Source organism: Calypte anna, chromosome 2 (assembly GCF_003957555.1).
Source record: "Calypte anna isolate BGI_N300 chromosome 2, bCalAnn1_v1.p, whole genome shotgun sequence".
Lineage (NCBI taxonomy): Eukaryota > Metazoa > Chordata > Aves > Apodiformes > Trochilidae > Calypte > Calypte anna.
Window position 1 is genome coordinate 104,569,046 of NC_044245.1, and position 26,095 is coordinate 104,595,140.

Genomic DNA, 26,095 nt, shown 5'->3' on the forward strand with positions numbered 1-26,095 from the left:
GTATCTCTGTTAGTAAAATACCAAGAGCTTGAGACTTGCAATACAAGCAAGAGTGTGTATTGTGTACAGTCCAAATACTTCATACAGCCAACTCCTGGTTACTCGTAGGTGGCTCATTTGGCTTGTGAATTAACTGTGTTGTGAATGCAGACCTAGTCAGGATCTGGCAGGGTTTATGAGATGAGGCAGAATGTGAGGCTGGAGGAGCTCTGCTGCTCCAGGCACAGCAGTTCAGCTCCTGCTGAAGGGATGAAAAAGCCCTGCAGGCCTCCCTGTACCTTGGCTTTTCTGGAGGAAACAGTGCAGACAAGTGCAAATGGCACGTCCTGGAGCTAGCCTTGACGAACAGAGCTGGTGCTAATAAGCTGGATAAAAATGGAGCCTGATTCATGTAGAGATGGTTACGTGTGGCATGATTCAGGTTTTTTTCGGGAAACAGCACTGTTCAGCCAAGGGACAGTCTGTCCATGGACTGTGAACTATCTAAGGTCTGGCAAATAAGCCTTATCCTCTCATCGGCATTCATAATTGTGATGCCAGGATTACCCTAGCCTTGTTTTTAAGTCTAGTACAGATTCTTGTGCATCTGTCACTTTGTCACAGAACAAATCAGCTTTGTCTGAAGGAGCTTTGTGCTCCTTCGAACTCGGACTATGTATTTTTTTCAGTACCTGGGTCCAACCCATTTTTCTCTAACATCAGAAGGAGGTGGTTGTTTCCTAACTTAGCTTTTTTGTAGATGAGAACCAGTAGAGAAATTAATTCTCTTCTTGTGAGAAGAGCACACTTAACTGCCTTGGACTTCAGCCCATTCATTCCTGTTCGGAATTTTTCTCACAAGTGACAGATTGTTTGAGGTTCATAGCGAATGGGTTGTATTTAAAAGAACCAAATTACTTTGATTTATATTAATGTGACTAGCATCTCCTTTTTCTGGTTAAAATTAATCATCAGACTAAAAGTCACCATAGAACACAGTTCTGTATGAGGAAGGATTTATATCCATCTTGTTTGTTTTCTGAAATTTTTTGATTAAGCTTGTCAGGATGTTGATGATTCATCTGCTGTTGGTTTGAGGAATTTGCTTCTCGGTGCCATACACAAATGCTTAGGAAATTCTGAAGATGCTGTTCAGGTAAGTTGTGAAATGAGAATTTACACCATTAATCCTACTTTCTGATCTGTTCTGTTAAACACTAAATATTGTTGACTAAGAATGTTAAGCAGATGTTTTCAGTGCTGTTGTTCACACTGTTCTTTGAATTCCCACAGAGTGAGTCAGGTTCTTTTAAAATATTCGTTTTGTCTTTACTACATTCAGTGTTGTAGAAGTAATAGGCTATGTTGATTGAACATGGTACCTAAAGTGGCTTGTAGGAGCAAGAATTAAGAAAAAGCTGTGAAGAAGAATGGAGAAGTCCATGGCTCTTTGTCCAACAAAGAAAAGTCAACTTTTTAAAAAATGTATCCTGGAGATTGGGCTCTCAGAAGCATGGATTTGCTCCAGACCTATTAGACACTGAGAAGTTTGATTATTACCACATAGCAAATAATAATTTTGCCACAGCTCTGGGCTTTGATCTGTAGGCACAACTTCTTTTCCTCCCCAAAAGAGAGTGTGTTTTACACAAGCATTGAGGGAGCTCATGATGTCTTCAAATCTTTTTTTTTTTTCTTTTTTTTTTCCTGCTTCTCAGGCATACCTTAAATAACTTGGGTACTTTATCTGTGATGTTAAAGTTTCTTGTTAGATACAGTATTTTTTTCAATATAGAGTTGGAAATCTCTGGAAACAGGCAGTATATTACTTGGTAAAAATCTGAACAAATATTTTTGCCTTCATACAGTAATGTCAGTAAAAGCCTGTGGGTCCTTGTTTAAAGACTCTCTTCAAGTGGAAGTCTCTGATATATTCTTATTTTAGCTTAGGGTTAATTTCTAGTGCTTAAAGTTAAACAGTACTTCTGAATTATCAGTGATTTTTAATGTATTACTGCATTTTTTTAAATAATCTTTTTATTTTAATTTTGATAGTACTTTCAGCGAGCTGCTAAAGATGAGCTGTGCCGTCAAAACAACTTATATGTCCAGCCATATGCTTGCTATGAACTTGGCTGTCTTCTGCTAGACAATCCAGAGGTAAGAGTGGAACCTATTTTCAAACTCCTGAAATTATGGTGGGGAGTTAACATAACTCTATACAAGCAGTGAAACAAGGTTTATAGGTGGTAATGTATGTAAAGTTTTAAAAATTTGTTCTGTACCTACTATAAGCAAACTTTTTGCAAGAGATGCAGTGGGCTTTAGGTAACAATGTCCTAATTTTTTTGGTACCAAGAGCTCTAAGCTCATGGTGAGGAGTTTTGTTATTTGTTGATAACACTGAAATTACTGGATTTGTTAAGTCTAGGTTTTATTTTTACATGAAAAAACAGAGCCTGAGACTCTTGAGATTTTTGAGGGTAGCTGTTATATACCTGACCATTAGTGGTATCTTTCTCTAGCAGTAAAATGAACATGACTGCAAACCTACAGCAAGCAGTAAAACAAGACTTTGGAGTGTTGCACCACATTGTTTTGATTATTTTCTAGTGCTTTAGTCCAAGAAACACTACAGAGGCTTGACTTTTCATCTCTGGTTAGGCAGGGTTTTGTTACATGGAGGTCATATGTAGTGTGTTTAGGTCCTAGGATCCTTTTCTTAATGTTTTTCCTGTTGGATGCTGTTCAGACTCAAAGATTACTTGTAGTTATCCTCTCTAAGTATAGCCTGGTACCTTCCTGAAGCAGCTCCATGTTTGGGGGATCCAACTTATATTTGGAATGGTACAGTGTTTATCAGTCTTTTTACTTAGGCATTATTTATCTCCACTCTTAGGACAGATACCTTCCTAATCTCACATGTCAGTGCATCTTGAAACCTAGCTGGACTGAGGGCATGGATGCCATTGTACTATTTCATTTCAGGGGGATGATAAGTAATGTGATTTTAGTCATCTAAATTCCATTAGAACTGTATGTGGTGGCATTTTGGCTCTCAGTCTGAGTAGTGAGGTTTTTCTTACTCAGGGGCAAGAAGAAAATAATCCACCTGGCTTTCAGACTGTCCAAGTGGCTTGATTGATGACACATTTGATTGTTTAGGTCTTTGCACATACCCTGCCTCCTAGGCAACCCAGACAACCTTAAACTAGGGCAATGTCTGCACCACTCTTGGTGCTGCTTCCCTCCTCAAATGCCCAACGCTGCTACTTGGAGTTTATGCCACTAAGTCTCCTGACTCAGACTGCAAGTTAGGGGAAGCACTTTGAGTGACAACTGGAACCCCCACATCATCATAGGTAGTGTATAAAGTAGTCAGACTGATAGTATCTCACATCCTTAAAATTGTTTTCAGTTGGTTTTAATCTCTGCAGATTTAATGATCTGAGCTGAATCTTCCTGTTAAAGAGAAAGTCTTTCAGCAAAAATTGCTATCATGACAAAGTATAAAACTAGAAAATGTTTTAAAATTATTTTCTTTGAAAACTTTGTTGCCCTGCAGCTTAGAACTGGGCCTTGAAGCCTGGTAAGGGAGGTCTGAGTCAGTTAATGTTCCTGATACCTTTTTTTTCTAATTCCCCATCTTCATATTTAAATTTGATCATGTCAAATGTATCCTAAAAAAAAAAAGCCAAGCAGCAGTATAATGGGTAGTATAGTTATCTGAAGACTTTGACAATATGGGGATCAGTCTTTCCTTCCTCCCTGCTTTACATTTACTATCAGCACGCAGTAATTGAATGTGTTTCATGTTGAGTATTTGGGGACTGAACAACCTCGGCTTGGAACCGAGAAGCTGATAGCTCTTAGTGTGTGAAGGACATGGAAGAAACTCCCTCTAGTGGCACTCAGTGAGGAGGTAAATGATGCTTGACTTGAATTAAGTGGGATGGGGTGGGGAAAAGCAAGAGCTAGAATTAATGTCTGGTGGATGCTTTTTATAGAAAATAACATTTACTACCTGAGGTGTTATATGTGAGCTCTATAGTGGTTAAGAAAGAGAAAGGAATAGGATTTTATAAGTCAAATATACCTGAGAGGATGTGTGTATTAAAGACCTGAGCACTTTAGTGTAAAAAGCATATTAAATGTACTTAGATTTAAAATTACTCATATTTACATGCTTGATTTACCATATCATCTGGATCATGTTTGTTATTTTAAATGTGCTTGTAATTAAGTTCTTTAAGATTTTAATAGGGTTACATCAAGAAGTTTACACATTTTTTTGTGTAAACACTTAGACACTGAATGTAATGGTGTAAACTTTGCTTAAGGGGCAGGATGACTTAGTCATTTATCTGTGGCCTCATTTGTTTTCCTGTAGATTGATGTAGCTCATCATCATGAGTAACAACTTGCATTTAAAGCTGTAAATTCCCCTTTCTTGTAGAAGACTAGAAATACGTAATACATTGTTTCTTGGGTGCCTCATTACTATTTCTGGTTTCCTAATCCGAGAGGTTTTTGTCTGCCTCTGTACCTTGTTTGCAAGAGATGTTATCCTGGACTGACCAGGCCATATACTTAAGATATTTTTTCTAATATTTGCAGTGGATTTCTAACATGATGTTTATCTTTTTGTAGACTGTGCCAAGAGGCAAAACCTTGCTTCTGCAAGCCAAGGTAAAAACTAAGACACTTTCGGAGCTGAGGGCACTGAGGGCTTGGGGCAGGGGAAGTAGATGTTATGACTTAATGCATCTCAGAGGTCCTTTCCAACCTGGCTGATTCTGTGATTCTATGATAAGTGTCAGTGTCCTTCCCCTATAATCTACATTGTATACATGTTTCATATAGATAGATATACATCAATGTATGTGATATACATTTATGTAAGTGACATAGATGTGTATTTTTAAGTCAGCACAAAACCCACTAATACCTCTCCTGGAGTATTAGAATCTTGCAAAATTTTTCAGCTAAGATTTGGCTACAGAAAGTTTGAAAATTACAACTCCCCCACTCCTTGTCTGTTCCAACTGGTTCCTATCCTGTGATTTTTCTAGAGCTTTTGGACTTGCAGAACTTTCCAGGTTTTCTTCATGGGATCCAAGCAGCCTGTTGGAAATGGGAGCTTTCTGCTCTCTCCAGCAGCTTGGAATTTCTGTAACAATTGTGTTGCTTTAGCTAATGTGGGGACATTGCAACATGCAGTCTCCAGTTCACTTTTCTTTGGTTTCTTTTGTAACGTGACTTCCCAAGTATTAGTAGTAAAATTATCTTCACATCCTAAAGTGAAGGAAGGTAATAGTTACATGCTTTTTCTTTGCATTTTCTTCTCTCTTTTTTTTTTTTTTTTCCCTTTTCTTTATTTTTGTTTGCCCCCCAGGAGGAATTTTCTGGCTATGACTTTGAGAACAGATTGCACGTCCGCATACACGCAGCCTTAGCCTCTCTAAGGGAAGTAGTTCCACAGTGATGAACAGGAAGCCTGTTATCATTTCCCACAGTTTCTGCACTTTAAGATGAAGCAGAAGAAACAGCTGTTGGGAAGACCAGCTTTTCTTCTGAAAACCACTTGTGCCAGAGACAGTTTCCTAGTATGGTCAGAGTTGGTATGGCTTAGGAAAACATTACAATTTAAATTAAAAGTAAATCAAGGAGGAAGAAGGTTAAGTGACCTTGTGTTTTTAACTTTTTGGTTTTTATTTTGTTTAAACCAAGCTGAACACAATTGTAACTCTGCAGGTGATCCTGAATAAGCACACATGATGCCCTTCAACAATATTGGCAAGTGTGATTTTTACCTTTTAAAATAGATCTAGATCTAAAATGTACCAAGAGGAGCACTTCTGTTTTGATTAGAGAAATACAATAAAAGTAATTGGTGTAAATGCTGAAATCTGGAATGGGCAGAACACTTTTTGTTCTTCAGGCATTAGCCTGTACACAGTGGGAGGGAAACTGTTCAGCCACAAAAAACAGATTCTCCTGAATTTTAGGGGCTTTTGTCAGTGACTTCGTGATGACTAATGTGTGAATTGTAAACCTCACATCCCCTTCTGTTCTTCGTTCCTCTCCTCCCAACCCAGCTTATGCTTGTGATATAAATTATGTCAATATTTAGGATCTCTTGCTTCTGGTACATTCCAGCCAAACAGTTGGTTTGACATGCAGTTACAGTGTGGACAGTTTTTATTCCTGCTTCTTATATTAGGGAATATTATTTTTAAATGCATAGGACAGATACAATAAATTAAAATACTTCTCATTCAAGCTTCAGAATCTTGACAGCAGTGACCCTTAAAAGTATTTAAAAAGCCAACCAAACAAAACAGAAAACCAAAAATCTACTTTGGTAGTTACACCAATTCTGAGTCTCTATACTGTATTCCAAACCTGTGGTGTTAAGATATTGAAATACCTCAGAGAGCTTAAAACTTTTATTGTGACCATATAATTTTTAATACTTGGCTGTGTGCTTACCTGTAGCTTTTTTTTACTTTTGTCTGTAATATGTAGTATCTCTTTCTGTTTTATATTGTTATTATATTCTGGGAAGGTAAATTTTTTTAAAAAGAAGCTTATGAATGGAAATCTGGCCAGAAAGTTAGTTGAATTATGTTAATTTTGCAAAGCTAAGAAAACTGGATGTCCTTGGAAATAGTTATCCAAAAGCCTTATCTTTACTTTGGTCGGGTTGCCTTAAACAGTTCCTTAGCTTAAAGTTTGGCTTTTGTTTCTTCTCTTACCTTTTTGTAGAATATGTTGCCAAAGTTTTAGACCTTGCCCACACCTAACCTTCATTGATTTGCTTTTGAGGTTACATCTAAAGCAAGGCTGATATGAAGGAGAAAAGTAATATTCTATTTGGTAGGCCAGATGAAATGGATGAGACACTTCCTTCTCTCTAGAAATACAGTTCTGCTATGAAAGGCATTCCTAGAGCAGTTACACACTTCTCTTACAGTTTCTGAAGGAGAGGAGAGATTCTCTAACTCTTAAAAAAGCAGTTTTATTTTTCTATCATCGAGGTGTGTTACAGATAGTACACTTTTTTCTATTGAAATTTAGCAGTAATACTGAGTCACAAATGAGTGCATTTTATTTTATCAGTCCAAGTATGTTCCAAGGATGTATTGACTGGAAAACAATACATAATATATGTAGTAACTACTAAGAATTCAAATAATTTTGAATCTTTCAAATCATTTTAAAAGTGGGCTTTAAGGTACTTGAAATCTTATTTTGTCTTATCTGACTTTTAATGTTTTGCAATGAGAGAGACAGTCCATTCTGGGTAAATAGCTAGAAATGGTACAGTTGTTGACAAAATTACTTTTAAATACACTGCTTAAATATAATGTGAGACTAGGCTGTTGAGGACACAAAGCACCTGCATGCAACTAGCATTGGGATATCTATGGTCTGCATACTTGGAGGTAGCTAGCAAATTGTAGTAAATTTACTAAAAGGCCTGTTCTCATCGGGCCTGGAGTGGGTATGGAAAGACACTATATATTCATATAACAGTTTAACTCTGTGCAAATTGCAGCTTTCTGTGGATTTAGCAATTCATCACTGAAATAGAACTGTTTCTGTATTAATGATTTTTTTTTCCTCCCCCTATAGGAGAATATCTCCTATGTTGTACATGTCAAAATTAATTTTTATGTTAGATTGTGCCTGTGATGAGGAAAAATTTCAACTGTATTTTGTGTAAACTGATAAGCTTTTATACTTTAGAACTCGGAGGCATGGTCTAATAGCAATAATGGAATATGCATCTTGCTTGTTAATATGTTAAGACTATCTTTATGGGGTCAGGTATTTTTGTTGATGTTGATGCAGTTTTTATCTCAATATGACTCATTTCAAATAAGTAACTAGAACTTTTAGGTGTCACGAAGTGGCATATTTATTGTGATGTACTGTAAATGTTGTTAATTTACAGAACTTGCACTTTTATATTTCTGAGTAAAATTAAAAGAAACGTGGACATGACTTTTGTTCCTTCGCTCCTTGAATTTGTCTTTTAATTGGTGGCCTCCTGAACAAGATGATACCAAGTGTTGGGAAAACTTCTGGGATGTCAAGTGACTCTGTAGCAAAGTTTTCTAGTCAGCAATTACCTCAGCCTTTGTTCTTCCAGTATAATTACAGTCACCTGGTTTAGAGAGTTACATGTGTCATGTTGAGATCAACTGTAGTGTGAACAAGGTTTAAGATGCATTTTTAAGACATCAAATTTACTTGTTCTTCATTAAAGAAAAAGAACCACACACAAATTGTATCTGTTGTATTCCTACACCTTTGAAAAATGTTTCTAATTTACTTTAAAGCAAGCACTTTAATTTCTTCTCTCTGACTTTGAATGCTTGTTTCATATTCTAGTTATGCTTTATTCTGAAATAAAATTCCCCAAATGTTGTATTGAATTGCTTTTCATTTTGCATCAGTCTGATTGTCTTTCCAATAATTAATTGTTTAAAAATGGCAAGTGTTAGATTTGGTGTCAGAGGTCTATATGAGGTGTTATGAGGGTGCTTACTGAACCTGTCAGTGCAGAGACAGCAGGGTGGGGGCCCGTAAAAGACACTCAAATTCCCTTTTCCAGTCATTACAAAATATCACAAAATATTAACAGTGTAGCAGCAATCACTTTCCTGAAAAATTATACAATCTCAAAACACATTTTATTAGCAAACAAAACCAGATTTTATTACAGTTAACTTTAAGAAGTAGGTTAACACTTGGCTGTCTTTCAAGGCAACTGGGGAGCCAGTGGCACCTGAGCAGCTCATCTGTCCTTGGCTCCACGGTGCTCTTGTGGGCAGCCCAGAACACAAATGGTAGATTCCACTGACATTTAGGAGTAAGAAGTACAGATGTATGGACTCAGATCCTTCATCTTGAACTGTGTGACAAAATATTTTAAGCCAATTAGGAGCTGAGAAGAAGAAGAAAAAAAAAAAAAAGACAGGAAATAGTTTCTCTGCTAAGTAACTTTTGAGTAGTTGCTTACACAACACTGGCTTGCATTTTGCATTTTGATATTTTAGGTGAGCTAGAACTGCTTCAAAAACTACTTTTATCTGGAAAAGTTGACCTACAGAAGATGGAAGTGTACAGGCAAGTTTTGATTCTGGTTCATTTAGACCAAGGAACAATTGAAATAAGGTATTCTGTGTAGACATTCAGCCTGAGAAAGCACCTCATGTTATCTGTACTTATCTACAATACTCTCAACTTAAGTCAAAGAAATTTCTGTGAAATAAGCCGGTGTGCAAGATGTACCGAAAGCAAAACCTGGGGTTATTTTAGGAAACTTTGTCACAGTGTTGCAAGTCTGATTTCCTCTGAACTTCAGAACTTGCACTCTTACACAATTAACAAGGGTACTGTTGTTAGTAGATCGCAAAAACTGATACTCCTGCTTCCTCCACCACCTCCACCATCCCCCACAAAACTCCTGTGTCTTATGAGACAATAAGAAATTCATCTTGAGGAAGGCTTTCCAGAGTTAAATGCTGAGTTATTTCTATTTCTGACCACTTCTGCTAACATACATTTGTACCCCAAAACTGCACCCAGCATAGGTTACCAGGGTGGAGTGTTACATCATACTGGAGTTGGATATTGCCTCCCTGTTTCTGCTCAGGATCTCCTTGCTTAATTACCCACATCTTTTAACCATCTTTTAACCACCACTTTATTTTAGTCATGGGGAGTTCATGTTCAGTTTACTGTTACCCTATTTTTTTCCTTGCTGCTTTTTCCAAAGTACCAACAATCTTCTGATATGATTTCTTCCAAGATAGTGTTCCCATTAAGTATTCTTGATGGGACTGGCTGGTCCTCAGTGGTTTTCTGTCCTTTTTTTTGGCAAGCTTTTTTTGCCTATAGGAGGCACCCAGAAGGTGAAGAGGTTAAAGGGCTGAGTTGTTGGGTATCCAAGAGGGGAAGGGAGGGAGAGGGAGATTGCCAGACTTTGCTAAGCAAAACCATTTACATAACAAACACCTTTCCTTCTTTCATTATAAGCAATGTGTATTGAAAGCAAACTGTATTGAAAAAAAGATGATTGTACTGCTGGGGCATCTGTTTCTCCCACTTGGAGCAAGGGCCCTCACCAAGGGGAAGACAGTTGGTACCCTGGTAGGAAAAGCAAAAAGGCTTTCATGGAGATTTTTATATATGAATGCAAAGCCTGGTGTCTCTAGCAGGTAGAAAGAGAAAGATAATGCTTGCAAAAATGCAAATCCTCTTCTCCTGCCTATTTAACTGAAGCTTTGAAAGTAACTGCAAATTAAAAAAACCTAAAAATGAACAGACTAACAAAACACCTCACATGGCCCAGCTAGTGTGATTCATTAGCCTGTTCTTAATTATCTAATGAAGAGTTAATGAATGACCTAATCTTTTTGGCACAGAAATAAGGCTTTTCTGAGACCTCCATCTTCTATGTTTTTAACATCATCAGATGGAGCAGAAGTGGTAGGAGAAGGTTATTGCCTGCAGCTGGGCACAGTGCTCTGAGGCTGAGAGTCTCCTGGGGCCAGAGGGCAACATGTTTTAGTAGAGTAGGTGGTACACTGCCTATGATGAGTTTGGTGGATGGCCCCTCCAAAAATAGCATTCCAGTTCCAGCACAGCAAGTTAGCTTCCAGGCATTTCTTGTTTCAGACAGACAGGTTTCCTGTATAAGGGGCTGAGGCCTCTTTGAATGTTTAAGGAGGTTGATGATTCTGTTATATCTGATAATTTTTTTTGTAGTTTGGCATCTGTACTTCATCACCTTTTAAGCTTCTGCTGTGAAGGGCTTTGCAGACCTAGAATTTTAAAAATTTTCAAAAGAAGAATGTTTACATGTCATCTTCTGTGTTCATTCAGGGTGGTTTCAAAGTAACCACAGGAGTATCATCACACCCAGATGAGTTTAATGCCCTCATAAAGACCATTTCTTCTGCTGATTGTCCATAAAGATGTCTGGACTTCAGATTACTATCCCAGCTGCAGAAATTATACATTTTTCTAGTCCTCATCTATTTTATTGAAGTAAATCTTATTCTATAAGAAAGCTATTAATCCTAATCTCAAGCATATATTATCTTTTTTAATACTATGGTTTGTATTGTCATGTTCTAGGTTCTCTGTTATGAGAAGTTTGCTTTTCTATTTACTTTCTAAGTAATTACTTTCTAAGGATTCTTTTGCAGAAGATGTGTTTTGTGGTGAGTTTTAACAAACTTTCCAGAGAAATAACTTCAAAGTGATAAAATACTCTGATATTTTTTAATGTCTTATTATTAAAGAAAGCTGTTGTGGGTAGTCTGAATGCTTCAGCAGCAATGACACCCAAGTCTCAAATCTTTAGTGCTGCTGGGATTTCCCTCAGGTTTCTGTAGAGATGCAGATACCCAGGAATACCAGGGCAGGTAGGTAGATGATGGTTGTCCAACTTTGATGAAGGCTGCTCTGTAGCACTGTTGGCAGATAAAAGTTTGTCCACAGAGCCCACAGCAGGCTCCTGATCATGATCTTCTCCTCTACGATCTTCCTGCCTACATGTCCTCAGAAACATAGTGTTACCACCCTTGAAAATATGGCACTATACAGTAATCTTTTTGGTGCTTGTTTTATTGGAACAGAAAATTACTGTCTGGGCATCCACTGAAAATGCTTGCTGGAAAGCAAACGCTGTAACTGGAGCTGTTGAGGTTTGTTTCAAGTTTTGCCCTTGCAATCACAAGGTTCTGCAGTGCGAACAGAGCCATTAAGGAATAATCTTGTTCCTCTTTTTTTTATAGAATCATAGAATCATAGAACTGGCTGGGTTGGAAGGGACCTCAGAGATCATCGAGTCCAACCCTTGAACCACCGTTGCGGTTGCTAGACCATGGCACTGAGTGCCACATCCAGTCTCTTTTTAAATATCTCCAGGGACGGAGAATCCACCACTTCCCTGGGCAGCCCATTCCAATGCCTGATCACCCTCTCCGTAAAGAAATTCTTTCTAATATCTAACCTAAACTTCCCCTGGCACAACTTAAGACCATGCCCTCTTGTCTTGTTGAAAGTCGTTTGGCAAAAGAGACCAACCCCCACCTGGCTACACCCTCCTTTCAGGGAGTTGTAGAGAGCAATGAGGTCTCCCCTGAGCCGCCTCTTTAGGCTGAACAACCCCAGCTCCCTCAGCCTCTCTTCATAGGGTCTGTGCTCGAGTCCCTTCACCAGCCTGGTTGCCCTCCTTTGACTGTAGCTGCCGTGGCTGAAGAAGTTACATTCCCTGGCTGTTTGCCCTCAGCTTCTGTCTGAGATCACCACAGAGCAGCATTTCCCAGGTGCTGTGTTTTGCAACCTGTTAATGTGTTTAAATTCCTTGGGTGTTGTATGTCACCTACCTTACACAGTCAGCCTGTGAGTTGGGCCACGGGTCCGTGTCCCCACCTCGCCTGGCAGAGGGGTGGGAGGGATGAGGGGAGGCACCTTCCTGCTCCCCACAGGATGCAGGGTTGGATCGTGTGAAGTCCCCCTGGTGATGCAGGAAGTAACACTCTTTCTGTGCCAGGAAGAAAAGGTGAAAAAGGTGTTTTGGCAAAGGTGAAATGCCCCTTCAGAGGCGTTCTGCCAGAGCTGTGAGTGCAGCTGGTTGCGCGCTTGGAGTCATCTGCAGGAGGGGAGCAGGTTTGGTGGTGGCGTGGGGAGGACACGCAGCAGCTCACGGGTGGCTCGTGTGCCCCGCGGCGGGTGGGCAGCACCCGCGGCTGCTCAGCATCACCCTCACAGCCCTTTACCCTGCTCATCCTGAGTGACGCAGCCACTGCACCCTAATTCGGGCTGAAAAGTGCAGCATTACACGGGGTTATAAGCAGAGCGCTGCTTCAGCCGTCCTCGGCGTTCCGTGCGCGATGGTGAAGAGGGGTGTTGGTTGCGGGAGGATGAGGAGGGCCCCCGGGGGGTCAGGCATCCATCCGAACGTCGGCGCTGCCGACGGATGACGTAGCTGCTCTGTGTCGTCACGCCCTGCCGGCTGTGTGTCGCGGCCCCGCCCGCCTCGGAGGGAGCCGGAGCGAGGGCGGGGGCAGCAGAGGGGACCGGGAGGTACCGGAGGGGGTGGGAGGAGGAAAAAGTGCCCCGTAAACTCAGTGCTGGAACGCGGGGAGGCTTCTGTGGCTCATCGGGGGAGGGAGGGGACTGCAAGTGGTAAACCCCTCCTTCCAGTGACGGGAATGTTTGAGAAGGGGCGGAGGAGGGGTAGGGATGGGGTGGCGAGGGGCGAGCAGCTGCCACCGCGCTCTCGTCCCCGGGCACTTCCACGGGTGCCGGGCAGAGGCTGATCCCAGGGGTTCTGTTGGTACAGGTGGGAGCATAAACTGAACTCAGTCGGGGAAGATGCAGTCTCCGGAGATCAGGGTGGTGATTCCGTACGGCCTGGAGACCCTGCTGGAGGGAGTGACCCGCGCTGTTGTGGGAAAGAACCCAGACAACATTATTGAGTTTTTTGCTCTCTATTTCCAAGACCTTGTTGAATTTCGAAAAGGTTTGTGCCTGCCGGTGCTTCCTCTGAAAGGCTGAGGTACTGGACAGTGCTGTCCTATTGCAGCTTAATTTCTGCTTGTGTTTTCAGAGCACACATGTCTGGATATAACAGAACTGGTTGAGCAGTTTGAGGTCATTAGAGGTAAGAGTTGTTTACTCTTTTAAAATGTTTTGAGACAATGTTCCAATGTGAATGGATACAGGCTTGCACAGCTGCAAGGAACCCTGCCTTGCCGGTGGCATTGCCCAATATTGACATGATATTATAAATAAATCTGTATTGTTCGAAGAATTCTTTTACCTTACTGACAGGCAAACAGCATAATTATTCCATCTCTGCAACCTATAAGTATTCCCTCATAAATGTGTTCTAGAGTATCTAATTCAGTTGGTACTGAAATAATTTTTATTCAGTGGCTCATGTATTGCCCTTATGTGCTTTATATATTGCAGAAAATGTGACTGAGGCACTGGGAGGAAAGAAATCAGAATATTTTGAGGAGCCCAAGCAAAGGGATGAGTGTACTGACATAGATGAAGAGCAACTCCTTGAAGAAGCTGAATTTCAGTACAGTTCCAAATTCACTCAGTGCCCTTCAGTTGGCAGTTTAGTTTCAGAAAGCAAATCTCCTGCTGGACCCGAGGGAGCTTCATCCCCTGCAGGACCTGAGCCTGTTCCTGAAGGTCCATTGGAGGAGGCCGTGCCCCCCTGTGAGGAAGGTAATGTTCCCTCAGCCACTGAGGCTGTCTGACTGTGTTGGGATGATGAGAGTGTTGTGTAGGCTGAGGTTCTACCTTATGTGGAGGAGTTGCCTCAGAGAAGAATCATTCCCTTTGCAGACTAAAAGCTTAACTGGATGCAAGGAGTTTCACCTTCTTATGGGATGCAATCTGTTTGTATCTAGTTATGTGAAAGAGGCACCTGGGCTCTGGGCTATTGAAAAGGCAGACATCTTCAGAAAGCACTTGCTTCTATCTAATGTGGGAATTATTATTCCTCTGAGAGGCCATAGCTTCTCCCTGAATACAGAGGAGAGCCAGGATGCCTTTGGTTGTTTAAGATACTGCAGTGTGAATTATCACCCCCTAAGAAGATAACGAGTCTACACTTACCTATTCTTTGAATACGGGTAGTGCTTCTGTTTATAGAGAGACGATTTTGTTCTTCAGGATGGTGATTTTTTTGGGAATTGGTGAGAGCTTTGAGGTGCTGGCTGGGTTTGGGTTTAAGGGCTGGAACATGTGGTACATCCAGAAGGTTGTGTGGGATCAGTGAAATGGGTGTCTTGTGCAGCCTAAAGCCTGTGTGTATCTGCCCCACTGGTTTGGGTTTCCATCACCTGCTTCCTGTAAGAGTCAGCAGCTCCAAGTATCCCTTTATTCAAAAAGGGGTTCCAGCTGTTCCCTGCGTGTTCTTCAACCTCCACAGAGTCCTATAAAGATCATCCAATCCAACATTTAACTTAACTCCACCAGCCCACTGCTAAACCATCTCCCTAAGCACCATATCTGTAAGAGTTCTAAACCCACAGTCATGAATAGTGATTGAATCACATCCCTGGGCAGCCCATGCCAGTACATGTTAAGTCTTTATGTAAATTTTATTCTAAACTTCAACCTAAGCAGCCCCTGGTGCAATTCCAGTTCAAGTCTCTCTTACAAAAGAGACCTCTTTCTGTGCTGTCGATGTAGTATATTGTGGTGACTTAAAATATGTGATGAAAGAAGATCATCAGGGAGGATTTGCTTAGCAAGGTTGAGCAAGGTTTCCTCTGGAGTCTCCCAGCCACAGTGCCAGCAGGGGCTTTGGGTCTGGATGTGCATCATTCAACAGGTGTCTGGGTTGCAGAGCTTCCGTGGAGCCATTCCCTCCTGTGGCACTGCCCCTTCCTGACATGGGATTATGAATGCCAAATGTGTTGGCTTGGGATGGCAGCCAGAGTAATGTTATTTTTCAGAGAGGGTTTAGCTCCATCGTTGTTTGAGTTATGTTTCTCTCATAATTCCTGATCTCATCCATTCATGACTTCAGAAAGCAGATCTGTGCCGGGCTGTGGTGATGTGTTAGACTCCTCTTCTGCAATTGTGCTGTGCCCATCTTGCATGTTGGCCAATGCTTTCCAATGTTGATGGAAAGCAGACCTCTTGGTTTCTGTTTTTTTTATTTTTTTTTCCAATCCTGATGGCTTTATTAACCTTGTGAACAAACTTTGTTTTAATACCACGAGTACTCTGGTGTTCTTCCCACACTACCTAACCAAGAAGCGATCTTTTAGTCTGTATCTAAAGGGTGTTCATGCTCTACCCTGTTCTTGAATTGTATGTATGTCACTTCAAGTAACCAGGATTATTGTGGAAACAGAAATATCACCGTCTATGAACTGCAGGTTACAGGAATGAGTCCAAAGAGATCTAATGTGTTGTAAAGAGGAGCTGTGGTCTTCTAGGTGACTTCTTTGATGTTGTGTTTAACATAAAAGTTTTAATCTTTTCACCCAGAAGTACAGCAGTGTTTGTAGATGGCAAGAGTGTAGCCATCCCTTCAGAGTCAGGACTTCACTTAAAGCTTCCCAGCTTTACAAGTGGTAGCAGTGCTCACTGGATTTTCTGTCCCCTTACTGATTGGCAAGCAGCAAGCTCCTCTCCCTAAATTATTCCAGCTCTGGAAACCCAGAAGCCTCCAAACCCTGCTGTAGATCAGATCATTCAGTTGGTGCTGAAAGAAGTCTTAGTTTTACTTAAATGAGAGCAGGAGCTCATGTATTGCTGTTATGTGCTTTTTGCTTTTCAGAAACTGGGAAAGAGGGAGTGGAACAGAAGACATCAGAGTTTGCTGAGGAGCCTGAGCAAAGGGACAAGTACATTGACTCAGAGTTTGAGCCTCTTCCTGAAGACGAAGAAATTGAGTACAGCAACAAGTACACCCAGTTCCCATCAGCTGCCAGTTCAGTTTCAGAAAGCAAATCTCCTGCTGGACCCGATGGAGCTTCATCCCCTGCAGGACCTGAGCCTGTTCCTGAAGGTCCATTGGAGGAGGCCGTGCCCCCCTGTGAGGAAGGTAATGTTCCCTCAGCCACTGAGGCTGTCTGACTGTGTTGGGATGATGAGAGTGTTGTGTAGGTTTAGGTTCTACCTTACATGGAGGAGTTTCCTCTGACAAGAATCATTCCCTTGCAGACCAAAAAGCTTAACTGGATAAAAGTAGTTTCCACTCCCAGTAAGGGAGACCTTGTTGCTCTCTGCTGCTACCTGAAAGCAAGTTGTGCTGGTGTGGATTTTGGCCTCTTCTGCCAAGTGACTGGAGATAGCACAGGGAGAAATGGGTTCAAGTTATGCCAGCGGATAATCAGATTAGAGATGAGGTAAAATTTATTTACTTAGAGAGTGAGAATCAGTTGGCCAGGAAGGTCATCAAGTTGCTGACCCTGGGTTATTGAAAAACTGTGTAGATATGGCTCTTTGGGAGATGATTTAGTGGTTAAGGTGGTGTGGGAGTGACAGTTGGACTTGGTGATCTTAAAGGTCCATTCCAAATTTCCTGTGACCACTGCCCCTTCCTGACATGGGATTATAAATCTGAAATATGTTGGCTTGGAATGGCAGCCAAAATAATATTATTTTTTAGAGAGGGCTTGGCTCTGTTGTTGTTTGAGTTATGTTTCTCATATAATTCTTGATCTCCACCATTCATGATTTCAGAAAGCAGCTCTGTACTGGTCTGTGGTGATGTGTTAAATTTTCATGTACTACCATGTGCTGTTCCTATATGTTGGCCAGCAGTTGGTCATCTTAATGGAAACTACACTGCTTGGTTTCTAGTTTGCTTTTTTTTTTGCATTGCTGATGTTTTTTTTAACTTTGTGATGGAACTCAGTTTTCATGTCATCATTACTCTGGTGTTCCTCCCACACTAACTAATCAATAAGCCATCTTTCAGTATGTATCTAGAGGGTTTTCATGCTCTACCCTGTTGTTGATTTGGAAACCTGTTAATTGAAGTAATTGGGATTATTGAGGAATCTGAAATATCAACAGTAATGGAAAAAAGATTCCAGGAAAGGATCCAAAGAGTTCTGATGTGTATCAAAGAAGAGCCATGGTCTTCTAGGTGGCTTCATTGATGTTGTGTTTAACGTAGAAGTTTTAATCTTTTCACCCAGAAGTGCAGTATGTTTTGTGGTCAATAGGGAAGGACATAGCCATCCCTTCATACTCAGGACTACAGTAAAGGCTTCCTAGGTTTACAAGTGGTAGCAGTGCTCACTGAATTTTCTGTCTCCTTATTAAGCAACCAGCAAGCTCCTCAAATTATTCCATCTCTGGAAACCCAGAAGCCTCCTAACTATGTTGTAAATCATATCATTGACTTGGTTCTGAAAGAAGTCTTAGTTTTACTTAAATGGGAGTAGGGTTCATGTGTTGTCCTGTTTATGTCCTTTTTGCTTTTCAGAAGGTGGGAAAGAGGGAGTGGAACAAAAGACATCAGAGATTGCTGAGGAGCCTGAGCAAAAGGACAAGCGCACTGACCAAGAGGAAGAGCCTCTCCCTGAAGAACCTGATGCTAAGTACATATCCAGATTCACCCAGTGCCCATCTGTGTCCAGTTCAGTTTCAGAAAGCAAATCTCCTGCTGGACCCGATGGAGCTTCATCTCCTGCAGAACCTGAGCCTGTTCCTGAAGGTCCATTGGAAGAGGCCGTGCCCCTCGGTGAGGAAGGTAATGTTCCCTCAGCCACTGAGGCTGTCTGACTGTGTTGGGATGATGAGAGTGTTGTGTAGGCTGAGGTTCTACCTTATGGGGAGGAGTTTCCTCAGAGAAGAATCATTCCCTTTGCAGAGGCCAAATACCTTATGTGGATGCAAGCAGAGGCGTTCCCTGAAAGTAATTTGTATTGAGGCATGTGTTGGCCTCCTCTGCCAAGTGACTGGCGATAGGACAATGGGAAATGGGTTCAAGTTTTTGCAGTGGAGGTTCAGGTTAAAGATTAGAAAAAAATTCATGTTTTGCAGAATACGAGAATGAGGGAGAGGAACTGAAGACATTGGAGTTTGCTGAGGAGCCTGAGCAAAGGGACTCAGACGAAGAGTCTCTCTCTGAAGAACCTGAAAATCCGCTCAGCTCTGCAGATACCATTTTCCGCTCAGTTTCCAGTTTTGTTTTAGAAAGCATATCTTCCCCTGGATCTGATGGAGTTTTATCCCCTGCAGGACCTGAGGGTAGGTAATGTTCCTCAACTACTGAGGCTGACTGACCGTGTTGGGATGATGAGAGTTTTTTGTAGGCTGATGTTCCACATTAGACACATTTCACATCCTTGATAATTACTTATGTAAACAAATTTTTCCTAAACTCTAACCTAGGCCTTACCTTGTGGAAGTACAGTAGAGGTTTTTCTTACATTTCATTACTGAAATGTACCATGAAAGACGAAGATCAGAGAGGATTTGCTTAGCAGGGTTGAGCAAGGTTTCCTCTGGAGTCTCCCAGCCACAGTGCCAGCAGGGGCTTTGGGTCTGGATGTGCATCATTCAACAGGTGTCTGGGTTGCAGAGCTTCCGTGGAGCCATTCCCTCCTGTGGCACTGCCCCTTCCTGACATGGGATTATGAATTCCAAATGTGTTGGCTTGGGATGGCAGCCAGAACAATTCTTGTTAGAGAAGGTTTAGCTCTGTTTTTCTTTGAATTATGTTGCTATCATAATTCTTTATCTAATCCATTCATGACTTGAGAAAGCATATTTGTGCTGAGCTGGGGTGATGTGTTAAACATTCATGTTCTGCCATGTGCGGTTCCTATATATTGACCAATGGTTGCTCATGTTATTGGAAACCACACCCCTTGGTTCCAGTTTGGTTTTTTTTTTCCAGTACTGATGGTGTTATTAATATATAATATTAATAATATATATATATAGTGATGGAACTCAGTTTTGATGCCATATCTAGTCTGGTGTTCCTCCCACACTAACTAAGCAAGAAGCCATCTTTCAGTCTGTATCTAAAGGGTGTTTATGCTCTACCCTGTTGTTGATTTGGAAACCTGTTAATTGAAATAATTGTCATTATTGAGGAAGCTGAAATATCAACAACAATGCACCAAGATTCCAGGAAAGGATCCAAAGAGTTCTGATGTGTTGTAAAGAGGAACCATAGTGTTCTAGGTGTTTTCTTTGTTGTTATGTTTAACGTCAAAGTTTTAATCTTTTCACCCAGAAGTGAAGAGGTTTTGTGGTCAATAGGGAAAGGGCATAGCCATCCCTTCATACTCAAGACTATGATAAAGGCTTCCTAGGTTTACAAGTGGCAACAGTGATCTCTGAATTTTATGTTTCCTTACTGGTATACAAACAGCAACTCCTTCTTAATTATTTCATCTCTGGAAACCCAGAAGCCCCCCAGATATGCTGTCAAGCAACTTACTGTGGTGGTGCTGAAAGAAGTCTTAATTTTACTTAAATGGGAACTGTGGCCCATGTATTGCTGTTATGTCCTTTTTGCTTTGCAGAAACTGGGAAAGAGGGAGAGGAACAGAAGACATCAGAGTCTGCTGAGGAGCCCGAGCAAAAGGACAAGCGCACTGACCAAGAGGAAGAGTCTCTCTCTGTAGAAGCTGACTTTCAGAAGAGGACTAAAGTCACCCAGTTCCCTTCATCTACCGATTTAGTTTCAGAAAGCAAATCTCCTGCTGGACCCGATGGAGCTTCATCCCCTGCAGGACCTGAGCCTGTTCCTGAAGGTCCATTGGAGGAGGCTGTGCCCCCCTGTGAGGAAGGTAATGTTCCCTCAGCCACTGAGGCTGTCTGACTGTGTTGGGGTGATGAGAGTGTTATGTAGGCTCAGGTTCTACCTCAGTTTCCTCAGAGAAGAATCATTTCCTTGCAGACCAAAAAGCTTAACTGGATAAAAGTAGTTTCCACTCCCAGTAAGGGGGACCTTGTTGCTATCTGCTACTACTTGAAAACAAGTTGTGTTGGTGTGGATTTTGGCCTCTTCTGCCACGTGACTGGAGATAGGACAGGGGGAAATGGGTACACATAATGCCAGGGGAGATTCAGATTAGAGATGAGGAAAAATTTCTTCACTGAAAAAAGTGGAGAAACGTTGGACCCAGTTGCCCAGGGAGGTGATGGAGATGCTGTCCGTGGGATAATTTAAAAACTGTGTAGCTATGACTCTTTGGGAGATGATTTAGTGGTTAAGGTGGTGTGGGAGTGACAGTTGGATTCAGTGATCTTGAAGGTCCTTTCTAACCATGATGATTCTGTGATTGTCATGGGATGCATGCTGTCTGCTTCTGGTTACCTGAAAGCTGCACGTGAGCTTTGGGCTTTTGAAAAGGCAGGTATCTTCAGAAAGCACTTGCTGCTCTTTAATGTGGGAAGAATCAGTCTCCTGTGATGCCATGCTTTCTCCCTGAGTACAAAGGAGAGCTGGGATGCCTTTGGCCGTTTAAGTTTTCACTATGTATGAAATGTCCCCTAAGCAGATGACATCTCTACCCTTATACTGTCTTTTTGCAAAGAAAAGGGATTTGTTTAATCATAGAATGGCTGAGGCAGAAAGGGACCTAAAAGCTCTTGTAGTTTCAGTTGTTAGGGATTTGAATTTATTCTGGAGGATGTTGATTCTTTAGGGAAGTGGTGAGAGCTTTGATCTGCTGGCTGGGTTTGGGTGTAACATGTGGTGCCTCCAGAAGGTTGTGTGGGATCAGTGATGTGGGTGCCTTGTGTAGCCCAGAGCCTGTGTGTATCTGCCCCACTGGTTTGGGTTTCCATCACATGGATAATATAAGTGCCCTCAGCTTCAAGTATCCATTTGTTCCAGACTGGCACCTCAGCTGGGTTTCGACTGAACCCTGCATGTTCCCCAAGCTCCATAGAATCATGGAAAGATGATCCAGTCACACAGTTAACCTAACTCTCCTAACCAAGCTTTATCAGCCCACTTTCAAACCAGGTCCCTGTTGCAGTATCTATACCATTTTTAAACACATCCAGGCATGGTGACTCCACCAGTCCCCTGGGCAGCCCCTTCCAGTGCTTGGTAACCTCTCATGTAAATAATTTTTTCCTGACATCCAAACCTCCTGCTGTGCAATCACAGCACAGGTCTCTCTCATATCTCTCTTTCTGTGCCATCCATGCGTACTTTGTAATTACTGAAATGTACCATGAAAGAAGAAGGTCAGAGAGGATTTGCATAGCAAGGTTGATCAAGGTTTCCTCTGGAGTCTCCCAGCCACAGTGCCAGCAGGGGCTTTGGGTCTGGATGTGCATCATTCAACAGGTGTCTGGGTTGCAGAGCTTCCATGAAGCCATTCCCTCCTGTGGCACTGCCCCTTCCTGACATGGGATTATGAATGCCAAATGTGTTGGCTTGGGATGGCAGCCAGAGTAATGTTATTTTTCAGAGAGGGTTTAGCTCCATCGTTGTTCGAGTGACGTTTCTCTCATAATTCCTGATCTCATCCATTCATGACTTCAGAAAGCAGCTCTGTGCTGAGTATGGTGATGTTTTAAGGGCTCCATGTTTGTTGCTTTGCTGTGCCCATCTTACATGTTGGCCAATGCTTACTAATGCTGATGGAAAACAAACCACTTGGTTTCGTTTTTTTTTTCCATTGCTCATGGGTTTTCTAAACTTGTAATAGAACTGTGTTTTAATTCCGTGAGTACTCCAGTGTTCCTCCCACAGTAATTATTTGAGATGCCACCTTTCAGTCTCTATCTAAAGGGTGTTCGTGCTCTGCCCTCCTCTTGGATTATATGTCTGTCAATTCAAGTAACCAGGATTCCTTGTGGAAGCTGCAGTGTCGCCATCTATGCATTGAGGGTTTCAGGAATGGTCCAAAGAGTTCTGACGTGTTGCAAAGCGGAGCCATGGTCTTCTGGGTGTCTTATTTGATGTTGTGTTTAATGTACAAGTTTTAATCTTTTCTCTCACAAGTGTGGCAATGTTTGTAAATGGCAAGAGTGTAGCCAATCCCTGCAGAGTTGGACTACAGTAAAAGCTTTCCAGGTTTACAGGTGGTACAAGTACTCTCTGAATTTTCTGTCCCCTTAATGATAAACATGCAGCAAGTGCTCTCTCTATATTATTCCAACTCCGCAGCACCAGAAGCCTCCAAACCCCGCCGTACATCAGATCACTGAGTTGGTGCTGAAAGAAGTATTAGTTTTACTTAAATGGGAGCAGGGCTCATGTATTGCTGTTTTGTCCTTTTTCCTTTTGCAGAAACTGGGAAAGAGGGAGAGGAACAGAAGACATCAGAGGTTGCTGAGGAGCCTGAGCAAAAGGAGAAGCGTATGGACTCAGAGGCAGAGCGTGTCCCTGAAGAAGCTGAATTGCAGAAAGAGTCTAAAGTCACCCAGAGCCCATCACCTACCAATTTAGTTTCAGAAAGCAAATCTCCTGCTGGACCCGAGGGAGCTTCATCCCCTGCAGGACCTGAGCCTGTTCCTGAAGGTCCATTGGAGGAGGCCGTGCCCCCCAGTGAGGAAGGTAATGTTCCCTCAGCCACTGAGGCTGTCTGACTGTGTTGGGATGATGAGAGTGTTGTATAGGCTGAGGTTCCACTTTACGTGGAGGAGTTTCCTCAGAGAAGAATCATTCCCTTGCAGACCAAAAATCTTAACAGGATAAAAGTAGTTTCCACTCCCAGTAAGGGGGACCTTGTTGCTATCTGCTACTACTTGAAAACAAGTTGTGTTGGTGTGGATTTTGGCCTCTTCTGCCAAGTGACTGGAGATAGGACAGGGGGAAATGGGTACACATAATGCCAGGGGAGATTCAGATTTGAAATGAGGAAAAATTTCTTCACTGTAAAAAGTGGGGAAGCGTTGGACCCAGTTGCCCAGGGAGGTGATGGAGATGCTGTCCGTGGGATAATTTAAAAACTGTGTCGATATGTCTCTCTGGGAGATGATTTAGTGGTTAAGGTGGTGTGGGAGTGACAGTTGGACTCAGTGATCTTGAAGGTCCTTTCTAAGCATGATGATTCTGTGATTGTCATGGGATGCATGCTGTCTGCTTCTGGTTACCTGAAAGCTGCACGTGAGCTTTGAGCTTTTGAAAAGGCAGGTATCTTCAGAAAGCACTTGTTTCTCTTTAATGTGGGAAGAATCAGTCTTCTGTGAGGCCATGCTTTCTCCCTGAGTACAAAGGAGAGCTGGGATGCCTTTGGCCGTTTAAGTTTTCACTAAGCATGAAATATTCCCTAAGCAAATGATGACTGTGCCCTTACACTGTCTATTTGCAAAGAACAGGGATTTTTTTTCAGTCATGGAATGGCTAGGCCAGGAGGGGACCCAAAAGCTCTCGCAGTTTTTCAGTCTTTAGAGAGTTGAATTTGTTCTGGGGGATGTTGATCCTTTAGGGAAGTGGTGAGAGCTTTGAGCTGCTGGCTGGATTTGGGTGTAAGGGCTGGAACATGTGGTGCCTCCAGAAGATTGTTTGGGATCAGTGATGTGGGTGCCTTGTGTAGCCCAGAGCCTGTGTGTATCTGCCTCACTGGTTTGGGTTTCCATCACCTGGTTAATATAAGTGCCCTCAGCTTTAAGTGTCCATTTGTTCCAGACTGACACCTATGGGGGGTTTCAGCTGAGCCCTGCACGTTCCCCAAGCTCCATGGAATCATGGAAAGATGATCCAGTCACACAGTTAACCTAACTCTCCTAACCAAGCTTTATCAGCCCACTTTCAAACCATGTCCCTATTGGTAGTGTCCGTACCATTTTTAAACACATTCAGGCATGGTGACTCCACCAGTCCCCTGGGCAGCCCCCTGCTGTGCTTGGTAATCTCTCATGTAAATAATTTTTTCCTGACATCCAAACCTCCCACTGTGCAATCACAGCACAGGTCCCTCCTGGACCTCTTTCTTTCTGTGCCATCCTTGTTCTACTGAAAAAAGCAGATAGTCAAAGAGGATTTGCATAGCAAGGTTGAGCAAGGTATTCTCTGGAGTCTCCCAGCCACAGTGCCAGCAGGGGCTTTGGGTCTGGATGTGCATCATTCAACAGGTGTCTGGGTTGCAGAGCTCCCAGGGAGCCATTCCCTCCTGTGGCACTGCCCCTTCCTGACATGGGATTATGAATGCCAAATGTGTTGGGTTTGGGTTGACAGCCAGAGTAATGTTATTTTTCAGAGAGGGTTTAGCTCCATCGTTGTTCGAGTTATGTTTCCCTCATAATTCCTGATCTCATCCATGACTTCAGAAAGCAGCTCTGTGCTGAGTATGGTGATGTTTTAGGGGCTCGTCTTCTGCTGCTGTGCTGTTCTCATGTTACTTGTTGGTCAGTGCTTAGTAATGTTGATGGAAACCGAGCCTCTTGGTTTCGATTTTTTTTCCAGTGCTAATTGTTTTATTGATTTTTTGATGGAGGTCTTCTGTTTCCATGATTAGTCTTGTGTTTCTCCCACTCTAATTAGTCAAGATTCTATCTTTCATTATGTATTTAAAGATGATTCATGCTCTATGCTGTTGTTGATTTGAAAACCTGTTAATTGAATTATTCGGGATTACTGAGGAAGCTGAAATATCACCATAAATGCAACCAAGATTCCAGAAATGCATTCAAAGAGATTTGATGTGTTGTAAAGAGGAGTCATGCTCTTCCAGCTGGCTTCTTTGATGTTGTGTTTGAATGTAAACATTTTCATCTTTTCACCCAGAGGTGCAGTAGGTTTTGTGGCCAATGGGAAGGACATAGCTATCCCTTCATACTCAGGACTACAGAAAAGGCTTCCTCGGTTTACAAGTGGTAGCAGAGCTCACTGGATTTTCTGTCCCCTTACTGATTAGCAAGCAGGAAACTCCTCCCTAAATTATTCCATATCTGGAAACCCAGAAGCCTCCTAACTATGTTGTAGATCAGATCATTCAGTTGGTTCTGAAAGAAGTCTTAGTTTTACTTTAATGGGATTAGGGGCTCATGTATTTCTGTTATATGCTTTTTGCTTTGTAGAAACTGGGAAAGAGGGAGTGGAACAGAAGACATCAGAGGTTGCTGAGGAGCCTGAGCAAAGTGAGAAGCGTATGGACTCAGAGGCAGAGCGTGTCCCTGAAGAAGCTGAATTGCAGAAGGAGTCTAAAGTCACCCAGAGCCCATCACCTACCAATTTAGTTTCAGAAAGCAAATCTCCTGCTGAACCTGAGGGAGCTTCATCCCCTGCAGGACCTGAGCCTGTTCCTGAAGGTCCATTGGAGGAGGCCGTGCTCCCCTGTGAGGAAGGTAATGTTCCCTCAGCCACTGAGGCTGTCTGACTGTGTTGGGATGATGAGAGTGTTGTGTAGGCTGAGGAACACCCTATACCTTACGTGGAGGAGTTTCCTCAGAGAAGAATAATTTTCCTGTACAACAAATACCTTATCTGGATGCAAGTATTTTCCACTTCTTATGGGATGCAGTCTGTCTGTATTGAATTATGTGAAGGAGGCGCCTGGGTTCTGGGCTATTGAAAAGGCAGACGTCTTCAGAAAGCACTTGCTTCTATTTAATGTGGAAGTATTATTCCCCTGAGAGGCCATAGCTTCTCCCCGAATACAGAGGAGAGCCAGGATGCCTT

The 26,095-nt window shown here is 42.2% G+C and overlaps 2 protein-coding genes across 2 annotated transcripts in view; both read left to right on the forward strand.

The window, feature by feature from the left end:
* The window catches only part of TTC39C (tetratricopeptide repeat domain 39C), a 35,948-nt gene extending 29,483 nt beyond the window's left edge, over positions 1 to 6,465 (forward strand). Inside the window, exons 11-14 of the mRNA XM_030445354.1 lie at positions 1,038 to 1,135; positions 2,035 to 2,139; positions 4,630 to 4,668; positions 5,375 to 6,465. Of these exons, the coding sequence (XP_030301214.1) occupies positions 1,038 to 1,135; positions 2,035 to 2,139; positions 4,630 to 4,668; positions 5,375 to 5,464 (332 nt within the window). The 3' untranslated portion in view covers positions 5,465 to 6,465. The remainder of the gene's footprint in view (positions 1 to 1,037; positions 1,136 to 2,034; positions 2,140 to 4,629; positions 4,669 to 5,374) is intronic.
* Positions 6,466 to 13,380: 6,915 nt separating this feature from the next.
* Positions 13,381 to 25,793, forward strand: CABYR (calcium binding tyrosine phosphorylation regulated). Its single transcript, XM_030444679.1, has 7 exons — positions 13,381 to 13,528; positions 13,616 to 13,669; positions 13,981 to 14,247; positions 16,319 to 16,585; positions 20,034 to 20,300; positions 22,763 to 23,029; positions 25,495 to 25,793. Exons 1-7 carry the CDS (start codon positions 13,381 to 13,383, stop codon positions 25,791 to 25,793), a joined length of 1,569 nt encoding a protein of 522 aa, XP_030300539.1.
* Positions 25,794 to 26,095: the final 302 nt, after the last annotated feature.